Consider the following 11,125-nt stretch of genomic DNA (forward strand, 5'->3'; position numbering starts at 1 on the left):
GTTTTTTTCTCTTGCTGAGTAGTGATACAAAACTAATCAAAACAGGAAATGATGCACACAATAGATTGTGTGTTTGAGGGGAATTCAAAGAAGTGCTTAGAATATTAGTATCTTCGAGGTCATTACCTAAATCAGACAAATCCATTAGCTTACTAATTACATTCTGAACAATTTTTTTCTCAACCTTTTCTGTCTCTCTTCCCCCTGCTGCTTTCCCCCCCCCAAACCTTCCCAAATAAAACTCGTTTCTCTATTACTGTATTTCTCAAAGCTTTTGTATAGGCTTTCACATTTGGGCCTGCTGATGAATGTCAGGGTATAATCTGTGCTTAGCTTGATCCAAGTTTAGGGTGAACAGACATTTGTGCTTTTTAAATATGAGGCACAGAATAAGCCTGCACTATAGGGGTAGATAGGTAACAGCAAAAATATTTTTTTGTATGAAGTGATTCTCTCAGCAGTTCTTGATGCATATAACAAAATGGTACATAAATTGATGAACCTGTACAGCTGCTGCTTCAAAACACCTCCCCCCCCCCCAAAAAAAAAAAGTCACAACTGAATATTTAAGGACAGGACAATCAACCCACTGCAGACCCCCTGGCAGCTTTTCACACCACTCACTCCTTATGCTGGAGAGTGAAGGATGTCGTTAAGACCCTATGATCTGGGTTGAACAGCATTTCAAGAACTTGCGTTGGTTTATTTAAGGCAAAATTCTTTGATCAGTAAGATTGAGGAGCACAAGGCTCTGAAAATGGCAAGAGGATGGCTGTGTTTACATGTTAGATTTCCTTTGCTGCAGCTGCCGGATGAGTGCAACACAGTGTTTGAAACACGAGTGGTTAAACAATCTGCCTGCCAAAGCCAAGAAGTCCAAGCTTCGCCTGAAGTCCCAGTTGTTGCTGCAGAGTTACATGGCTCAGAGAAAATGGAAGGTAACTAGACTAAGCCTGGAAAATTTATGTCCAGAGGAAAAACAGCTCAGCACAGGCAGGGACATTCTCTGCTTCTTTGTATCTTGGCTTACTTTTACTTGTAGGGTTTTTTCTTGTTAACATGAGTTTGGGAAGTCTCCTTCTAATTAGTATTTGAAGTTTTACATCTGATTTCTTTACAAGTGCAGAGGCTTCAAATGCTGTTTAGCTTACTCTGAATGATTTTTTGTGTTTTTTTTTTGTTTGTTTGTTTTGTTTTCATAATGGAGATATTTGTGCATTGACAACAGTTGCTTTGTTGTGTTGTCACTATGAGGTAGGGGTACAACCTAAGGCAGTTTTGTGCCTCCCACTGCAGAGAGTGGAAGAGAAAAAAGAGAAAAAAATAGGTTTAAACACATCCAGAGAACTCGTCAGGACCTTTCTGATAAGCCCATACTCTTTCAGAAGTAAATTTTGGCTGAAGAAATGATAGATGAGAATTTCTACTGGAGTCTTTATTGGATTGTAAATAATTGCTCCTGAAAGGCGAACGTTGTAATCTTTTACGAATAAGCAATGGAGGAAATGTGAGGACAACTCAGGTCCATTTCCTTTTCTCCTATCACTGGAGAGCTGTAATTCCTTGTCAAGGAGTTAAACTTGAGACTTACGCTTTCTCCATTCTTGCACTCCAGCTATTTCTTCTCACACTTTTGCATTTGTGTTTTAAAAATTACATCATCTAAAGACACGAGGACCCTCAGGTCTTTTTCTGCAAAGGTGCTTTTCAGCCAGTCAGCCCTTAGCATGTGTTGGGTCACGGGGTTGTTCCTCTCCAGGTGCAGGACTCCACATTTCCCCTCACTGAACTTGGTGAGGTTCCTGTCAGCCCATTCCTCCAGTCCGCTGAGGTCCTTCTGGGTGGCAGTATGACCCTCTGGTGAATCAGCCACTCCGCCCAGGTTTCTGTCACCTGCAAGGTTGCTGAGGGAATGCTCTGCCCCATCATCCAGATCATTAATGAAGATGTTAAACAGGACTGGACCCAATATTGACCGCTAGTAACGGGCCTCCAACTAACTTTGTTCCAGTGATGAGAATATTGGGCCTGCCTGTTTGGCCAGTTTTTTATCCACCTCAGATTTTCACCAAGAGTAGCATGTTTCAGCACCTTCATAAAAGTAGGACTTTGCTTCAGCTGGTCACTGTATAACCAGTCTTTAAAATACAGAATACACAGCTGTTATGCACAGCGATGCACACAAGGTGTGGGTGGCTAGAGGTAAATGGATTTTTTTCTGCGCTGAAAGAAACTCCATGTCGGCCACAGAAAGTCCTTTACTTCAGTTACACTCACACTTGGACTATTCTGTTTTGTTCACAGAAACATTTTTATGTGGTGGCTGCTGCTAACAGACTGAAGAGATTTCAGAGTATGGCTGTCAAGCTTCCATAAGCTTGTAAGAAGCATCTAGCACTCATGAAGACGGACATGAAGCCCTGGGAGAAGGACTCCGTATATTCAATAGTTTCTACCCTTTTCTTTTATAACGTAAAGTTTTGCATCTGCCTTTCTCAAATATTGTGTGTTAGTGCTTAGGTTCCTGAAGTGCCTTGGGGCAGAGGCACTGAAATGACTTCTGAAACCAGAAAATACCTTGGTTTGTTTTTACAAGTTTTTAGCTGTACATGGTGATGGAAGAATATGGCAGTTAGTAGGGCTGACTTCTTGCTGAAGGCTTTGATTCTGCAGAATATTGTTGGTCTGTTTATACCAGAAAACACCTGGGCAGTTTTTCGGTTTCTCACACTAAGCATGGGGTCTCTAAAGGCTTTCTTCGCAACTGCTGTACATCATCAATTTCAGAGCACTGCCAGAAGAGTGGCCCTTTTTTTTTTTTCCTCAGGTGTCTATTACTTAGGAAAAAAAAAAAGGATATTGGACATCCTTTTATTCTGTAAGTTTTCCCTAAAGATTATTTTTTTCTAAAACATAAGGGTGATGATTCAGTACAACTACTCGAGAATTTTTGATTCTTTTTTTTTCCTATTCTCCTTTAAAGAGAAGGTACTGCCTAGTTAGCAAATAAGACGAATCTGGTTTGAAACAATTTAAGTCAATTTGTCCATTATTGTTTTTTCTTATCATCAACTGAGTTGAGCTGAATTGATTGAACTTTTACTTTGGGGTGGGGATAAGGGAAACTGCCACGAATAAAAGTTACCTAATGACTGTTGGTTCTGTGCAAAAAGATCTCATGTTGTCCAGAAAAGACTTCCAGACACTTGATTACACATTTAAATTTTGTGAGTGCTTTTCATTGGCTGTGACTTAAGTTTTAGTTTGAGGATTTTTTTCTCCTTTGTGACAATTCTAATGAAGTTTACACGGAAAATGGATATGCTGTGATATGCAAAACACATCTTAATGCTATTCAGTGGCAGAGAAATAGCATATTGCCTGACTTTGCCTTTGGCCCAGCTGGGAGGTTGAAGCCCTTTTTCTCCACTCTGCTCTCAAACATTAAACTTTCTTCACTCTACTTATTTGCAATGTTAAAACTTCTTCCTGATGTATAAAGAGCTGGAGCCACTTACAGTCTTGCAGCTAGAAGTATAACATTTTTTAAAATTAGACCTATGGTTTCCTTTATTCCTATACTGGTTTCTGCCAAACTCGGTGTGAGCTGAATGAGCTCTTAGTAGTATTAGCTTCTATTTTTTTCTTAAAATTAGCTTTCCAGCAAAGGGCGTCAAGCTTCCATTAACTTTATGGACTTTTATATCTCTCGAATTAGCAACAGGGTTGGTTGCTAAGAAAAAAAGAGGATTTCAGGAATGGCTTACCCTTGTCATCTTTTCCACTCTAGTGCTTCTCACTTTTTACTCCTGGATTCTGGGCTTGTGCAGCACTTCCAGAATCAACACAGGGAAAAATGATTAAAATCAAATGAGGTAATCTTGACAATGTATCACCTTCTGTGAAGGCCCACTTTTGTTTATGTTTTTCTTCCACAGTGGTTCTGCATGCTAGATGTGATTATATTCGTTGGTCTGTATATTTCTGAACTAATACTAATAAATTACATTATAATGGAACAGGCCTAATCCTCCTCTTTGTTTTAAAAAATAAAAAATCAGACCTGATAGCATCTTTGAATAGGTCTTAACTACAGAATGCTCATCCACTAGCTTGGGTTCTCTCCAATCCTGAGGACCCTCTGCCACATATGAGACTTAATAGGGGATATTTTGTTACAGCTCCTACTCAGTGGGGGTTGATTAACTTAAGATTTTTCTCTGCCCATCAGGCATTTGTTTGGAGTCTGTTCCCTGAAAAAGTTAGTGGTTCATTTCAGGACTCTCATCAGGAATTAATTTGGCTCTTGCTAATTACAGTTGACCAGAAGTTATTTCCTTTCTTTAATGCTTCAATTGCATTGGGAGGCAAAGAAATGAAAGGTAAATGTTTAGTAAGTTTTGATTTTCTACTTAGTGCGCTTCTTCCTCTATTTTTGTAAGAGGGTAATAAATAGAGATGTTCTCTGCTGTCTTCTATTTCCTCTCCATTTTCTACAAAGAGAGGCTGCATCTGACCTGTAGAATTGCTACTGAGCTCTTAACAGAAAGAAATCCCTTTTGTACTGCAGAATGATGTTGTTGCAGAGTCTAGGAAGACCGACCGTCTCTGCAGCCTTATGGGATGTTTCACACTGTGAAATTGTGCATTTTGCTTAGGGGTCTACAAAAAGCTAAAAGGACACGGTCTATAGGACATTGGAACAGTGAGTATGAAAAAAAAAATTCTCCATAAACTGAAAGCTAAAGCAGGAATTAACTAGCTGTAACCCTGCTGCCATCAGTGGCACCCATGTAAGCAGGGAACATGCACTGTGGTGAGTTTTTGGCAAGCCATTAAAATACTGTTGAGAAGTTCATGTGAGGACAGTGTTTCAAATCTTTATGTTCAGAGAGGAGTTACTTTCCCATGGATTTTGAAATGAGGGTTTATGGAAGTTGATTTCTGTATGCACAACTCACGTAGAAAACACGAAAGAGAGAGGGGCAGCAGGCTTGGTTTGACTTTAATTAACGTTATACTAGCCCTGCACTGCTAGAAGTTGTGATTTTCCTTCACTATAGTATAACAGATGGGATAAAAGTGTAGGACTGCAGAAGTTGCCTCCAAGAACTATGGGGCAGAGTCCTCTCCTCTTCAGCTGAGGCCTATGCCCCTGAGATGCAAATTCCCCACTGCCCTGGCTTTGAAATACTTGTTCCCTAGATATCTTCCACAGCACTGTTCTGTCTTTTATTTTGCCTGCCCTCTAAGGATTTTACATGTGAAAAGCGAGTGCCAAAAACCTGATGGTGTAATAAAAAGCTTTTCTCTCTGGTGTCTTTATTGTTTCTTGGAACAGCTAGCCCCCCCCCCCCTTACATGCACAAGAGACTTCAGTCCCACACAGGTCATAAAAACTAAGTTCAATTCAGTGACAAAAATATTTGACAGTGAAAACACTTTATCAGACTTTAATTTGGCTGTCTGTGCAGTTTAACAAGGCGCCATTGGTCCCCTCCCTCTCTTTTCACTGACTACTTCCAGCCTGAGGCACAAGGTCGTGTAACTTAAAATTTATTCACATTTAACAGGGCATTGAAATGTTACCTGCTTCTTGCAGCAAGGAAAACAAAGCTATCTTACTACCTAATGCCTCAACTGCTTGAATACCAGCCTGGCAAGTAATCAAACATGCTTTTTACAAAAATCATCTGAATGTCATTTAATAAAAAAAATCCTAAATATTTAAAAACTAGCTCATAAATAATATTAGCTGACTAGCAGCCAGCTGTTACTCATATGCTACTGGAATACTTGTTACAGCAGAGGGGGAATTAAAATTATGAGCAAGCAGCAGTGATATTACAAGGTGGCACAGAACCAGTACCCCTATTGGTCTGTTGTGCCTTAGCAGCATTTTCCAGGATTCTCTTTTTCCATTCTTCATAGTCTTGCTTTGTTTCAGTCTTTGGCTGTTTACATGGCACCTCATCATCATCATCATCAGATCCTGTGATAAAAAGAACAAGTCCATGATGGGCCATCAGGGGCAATATGGTGCTGGGAATAACCAGCAAGTGTACATTGATAGGTTTATCTCTGTACAAGGACTATCACTGCATTATCCTAATCCTGTGGTTTGCTCCTCTGCCTGCCTCCCACAAGTCACCTCTTCACTTCTGCAGCTGAATGGAAGAGTTGTACTTAACTCCACTAGGAGTTGTACTTAACTCCACAGTATAAATACCATCGTCCTTCTGCTGTGTTCACTTAGTTCATTTGTTAGGCAATGGCTTGCAGAATTGTATAAGCTGCTGTCAACTGATTCTTACAGGATATTATATAACTGAAATATCAGTAAGCAGTAACAAAGCCCAGAACTGCTCTGGTTTTAGTTCATAGCTAAATGCGACTTACTGTCTTCCTTCTCGCAGTGTTCCGGGTCAGTCTGCAGGCTTTCGGATGTCTCTGCAGCCAGGGGGACATCATCCGCTAAAAAAAAAAAAAAAAAAAAAAAATAAAAGTCATTACATCTGCTTTGTATTACAGATGCCCACAACATGCTGGAGACTGTATACAGATGCACATTCTTCCCTAATCTGATACAGAAACTACCAGCTGCCCTTAGCTGCTTGTCTGTGGGGGGGGTAATTTCGCTATGGGCAGCTCCATGCCTAGATAGAGAGTAGTGGCTTTTGGTCTGGGTTCAGGCAGTATGCTCCAGAAAACATCAGGTATGAATATGAAGATAAGTGGAGCAGGGGTACTGGCAGTGGCAGCGTGAGGATGAAAGTCTGGGAAAGGAAAAAAGGAGATAAGTAGGAAGGAGCAGAAATACAAGGATGGGAAGTCATGTATTGTGTTTCAATCTTCCTCCACAAAAAGGAGGGAAGAGAGCTGCAAGTTCAACAACAGGTAAGAAAGACTCTCCTCATGTCTGCCTGCTGCATGTGGAGGCCTGGTGTCAGGTAATGGCTGAACTACCACCAGAAGATCAAGGCTTAGATGTGTGTTAACACTGCAGTGGAAGAAAGGAAAACACAGAAGTGTCAGTCAAAGCAACAGAGGTAGCAAAATGTTTATGGTAATTTCCATGTTTTGTTGCTATGTTAACAAGATGCAGAAAGCAGGCAAGGAGGAGGAATCCAAGATATGGGAGAAGCAGGGAATAAATTACTGCAGCAGAGATTTTATGGAGCAGCAAGCATTTGAGAAGAGAGGAAAACAGGTTATTTTTGGCATTGCCACATTGTAAGCTGTTGTGACTTCCCCAGAAGCAAGTCAGTCCCAGACTATGACTGGGAACTGGACTGCAGGAAACATACTGGAACAGTGGGCAGGTTTGACTAGAAGGGAACAGCTGAAAGTGATCAGAATGAAATAACCAGTGGAAAAGGAGAGGGGCATTGTGAGGCCAGGTGATGGGTATGCTGTATTACAACGGTAAGGCCAAAAACTTACTGCTGAGCTGCTGGCTTATCTTCTCCATTTGATTGCACAGCCGATCAAATATTGCTTTTTTCACCCCAGATGTAGCCAAGATTTTAGTTTTGTCCACTTTTAGCTTCAAGCACCTACAACAGAAAGTTGATTTAACCTTGTAGGAAACAACACTTCAGCAAGTATCGCTCAGGTGAGGTGATGTTTACTGTACCAACGCTGCCTGTGAGAATGAAGAAAGGTATGCCAGAGGTTTTTGTCCTTTCTAATCCTTTCCTCACTTAGAAAAAAACTAACTTAAAAAAAAAAAAAAGGAAAGAAAAAAGACCCTTACACTAGCTGATCAAGACAAATCAGGAAGTGAATCCCATGGTTAGTACAAATTACAAGGGGAAACTATTAGAAAAAGATACTTTACAGGTTTTAAGGGAACCAGGGCAAAACCCTACTACTGTCAAGAGCTGAATGGGACCACTCTCAGAACATTTGTCAAGAGCTGTAAAACTATGTGGCACCTGAATTGCTTCCAAAGATTGTTAAAAAGGGAAGACGTGTGTGCAAGCAAATTCTTACAAAGCATTGTCTGAGTCAGGCTCTCCTGACACCTGTCTTCCAAGCTGATACAGGCCTACAGCTAAGACAGATCCATCTCCCAGAGGTTAGAGCCACGGGATGTGTTTGTGTAGGGCTTAGAGCTTCTCATTCTTCTGAACAGCTGCTTCCTGGTGCTCAAACATAAGCCAGTAAGCCATTCTTGCAACTCTGAGCAGTCTTCCACCAAAAGCCACATACAACTTTTTGCTTTATGCCTAGCTCAAATCTAGTCTGACAAAGGAAAAAAGTTCTCATTAAATCTAAAAATGTTACTATTGTTACATGGGTTAGGCTGAAAAGGAGGGCAAAGTGCAAAAGGGCAAAGTGCAAAACACTAACAGGAGTTCTTCAACTACTGGCATGGATAGTATGTCCTAATGGAATTATCCACAGCATCCATCAGACAGAAGGGAAGACATTTCATTTTTCTAGGACAAAAATCTCAAGATCCTTTTCTGTGTAACTGATACGAATACTTTTGCTTCCTCCTGAAGGCAAATGCAGTGTAGGCTTGTTTGCTGGGCCTGTCTCCAGCTCCAGGAGTAAAGAAAGCAGGGTGTGCTAGGAAAGAGCCTTCTGACTACTCAGGCATGCTGAAAAAAGTCAGCTGCTTACACTGTAGGCACTATTTCTGTTGATGTCTCACCAGGTATTTAAGCCCATAGAAGGTCCCTCAAGCTGTACTCACTTGCATGCAGTGAATAATGCAGCTGTTGTAAACAGTGGTTTTGAGAAATCAAGGTCCATTTGCTGTGCTTCGGGGAGGCTGGATTCGTACCTAAAAAACAATACTTGTATAACGCATTCTCCACAAATGAAGCCCTTGAGACTAATTTGTCACATGGCACTCAGCAGTTGAACAGGTCTCATATTGGATCACTTGGTCCTTTGTAACTTAGTCAAGCACAAACAGCTGTTACTGGCTGAGTAGAGCAAAACAGGGAAAAGAAGGGAGTGGGGATCACCTCCTCTATTTGAATTAAAGGTATTTCGAATTAGGGGTCAGAATCAAAGCGTGTCAGTGAAATCTGGTGTTCCCCATCTACACCTGCTTTTATCTCTACATTACATGTAAAAATTGTATTAAGATACTTTACATAAATCCATCCTACTATATGGGGTAGAATTATAGTTTCTTTAATAGTTATTTATTATAGTTCCTGTAATACCTATTTAAGCCTTCCTCTGTGCAATATATGGCAGATGACTTCTGGATGTTCAGCACTGTGAAGAATTTAATTTTTTACTGTCCACCTGTCCCCTGTCCACAGGCTATTTGTTTTAGTTTGTATTAAGCACCCAGAAGCATACACAGGTCTTTGTTCCCTGTTCTGCAACTCAGAATACTTTGAATCCCTGACAGTTTTTAAACACGCTAGCAGGGTAACAGCACTCCAGAGCTCTTCAGTGATTGCTCTTGTTAAAGTAGATGCTACAGAGAGCAAGGTTTTAGTTAAATCTGTTGAATCACCATTGAAGTGTTCTACCTAATGTTTTTAGATGTAATGTGTGTTTTAAGAGATTTGCTTCTCCAGAAAGGAGGATTTGTTTCTACTGAGCATTACTTCTAAACTCTGACATGATCATGTGGAAGTGTGATTCTGTGGATAATTACAACGACTAAATGTCTTATCTTTTTTACATTATTCTGAGTTGAAGAACTGGGACTCAGACAATGACTTACTAAGATTCACAAGCTAAGTCTTTCTAACACGTTTTTAGAAAGTGGCCTAGATAAGTGGCTAGATTGTCAGTGCTAAGAACTTACCTCACTGGACTCGTCAGTGGGAGATACCTGACCCCTGCAAACAAGCTCTTTACACATTTAACAAACAAAGACTCTTACTAGCAATTACTGGTGCGATCTTGAGAGCTTCCTCACCTCTGCAGTATTTTTGAAGCGGTATTTACTGCCTCCGTGCAGCAGAACTGCACCGCCAGGTCTCGTATTCCCAGTCTTGGGTTCACCTCTAGCAAACACTCCAAAGACTTGATGGAGTTCTGGTAGGTCGTCTTGTTCAAACCGGAGAGTTTAATAAAATAGCTCTTTCAAAGATAAAGACAAGCCCCAAGGATTAGCAGAAGACTGGCATCTTATCCAGACAACTGAAATAGGTTAGTAACCACACACTACTTTAAGGTGAAGTTCAATTGCTATATTAAACAATTTTGTGCAATGAGTGCTGTAAGTTTTCACTGCATACAGGCAGACTAACCAATGAGAAGGCCACATCTTCTAAGGCCGTATTATTTTTAGACCTTTTCACCCAAAATGAAGTTTGTCTTTTCTATGCAAGATGACATGACCCTTTTTTCACACGAAAAAACAAAGGTTAAAAACAAAGGTACCCAGGCTCTGGGCAACGTGAAGAGATGACCAATGCTCTCATGCTGCTCCTCGGGGGCCCAGATGCAGCCCAGTTCTCCTCCTCTGCGGACGGACACTGAGGAACACCTCTCGGACCTTACTTGTCAGCTCAGCGCCACTGAGCTGGGCCTGCAGATGGATGTTTACAGGCGTGGCTGCTGAACGCGGGCTGGATGGGGACTCCCGCACCCCGTGGGCGTTATGTTTGTCAGCACACGGGCTGGAACTCACGGCGAGGCGAGCGCGGGTCACCACGCGGTGTGCCCGCGGCGCTGCCCCGCGCCTGGCACCTCAGGCAGGGCCCCGGTGGCAGCGCAGCCCGCGGGGGCACCGCGCCCACAGCCGGGGCTCGCTGAGCAGAGCCCGGCCGCGCCCCCCGCCCGTACCTTGTCCAGCGGCCTCTTGGCGGCGCGGGCCGCCAGCTCCAGGCACATCACGGCGCTGCCCGTGGCCGTCGTCTGCGCCATCAGCCCCGGGCACCTCACCTGGGACAGCCGCAGGAACTCCTCGGCCTTCCTGCAACACACGGGGAGCCCTCCGTGACCGTGACCGTGACCGTGACCATAACGGCGACGACCCCCGCCCCGGCCCCGGCCCCGGCCCCGCACCTGACGACGCGGGGCTCGCCCAGGCCCGCCCTGGCCGCCAGCCGCCTCACGGCACCGCGCTCCATGCCCCCTGCCTCCCGCGCCGCGCCGCGCCGCGCCTCACTGGCCGCTCCCCACGCCAATCACCTCGCCG

At 42.8% G+C, this 11,125-nt stretch overlaps 2 protein-coding genes across 4 annotated transcripts in view; one reads left to right on the forward strand and one right to left on the reverse strand.

The window, feature by feature from the left end:
- The window catches only part of MYLK3 (myosin light chain kinase 3), a 28,780-nt gene extending 24,761 nt beyond the window's left edge, over nucleotides 1–4,019 (forward strand). For all 3 annotated transcript variants that reach the window (XM_048073295.2, XM_013186888.3, XM_048073296.2), the window contains 2 exons: nucleotides 806–938; nucleotides 2,305–4,019. In XM_048073295.2, coding sequence (XP_047929252.2) covers nucleotides 806–938; nucleotides 2,305–2,376 — 205 coding nt within the window. In that variant the 3' untranslated portion in view covers nucleotides 2,377–4,019. The remainder of the gene's footprint in view (nucleotides 1–805; nucleotides 939–2,304) is intronic.
- Nucleotides 4,020–5,437: 1,418 nt separating this feature from the next.
- ORC6 (origin recognition complex subunit 6) lies at nucleotides 5,438–11,119 on the reverse strand. The gene is made up of 7 exons (XM_067004329.1): nucleotides 10,993–11,119; nucleotides 10,771–10,900; nucleotides 9,899–10,062; nucleotides 8,705–8,794; nucleotides 7,444–7,556; nucleotides 6,400–6,474; nucleotides 5,438–5,992 (listed from the first exon to the last, which is right to left on the reverse strand). The coding sequence occupies exons 1-7, from the start codon at nucleotides 11,055–11,057 to the stop codon at nucleotides 5,823–5,825; spliced, it is 807 nt and encodes a 268-aa protein (XP_066860430.1). The 5' UTR covers nucleotides 11,058–11,119; the 3' UTR covers nucleotides 5,438–5,822.
- Nucleotides 11,120–11,125: the final 6 nt, after the last annotated feature.

Source organism: Anser cygnoides, chromosome 12 (genome assembly GCF_040182565.1).
Source record: "Anser cygnoides isolate HZ-2024a breed goose chromosome 12, Taihu_goose_T2T_genome, whole genome shotgun sequence".
Taxonomy (NCBI): domain Eukaryota; kingdom Metazoa; phylum Chordata; class Aves; order Anseriformes; family Anatidae; genus Anser; species Anser cygnoides.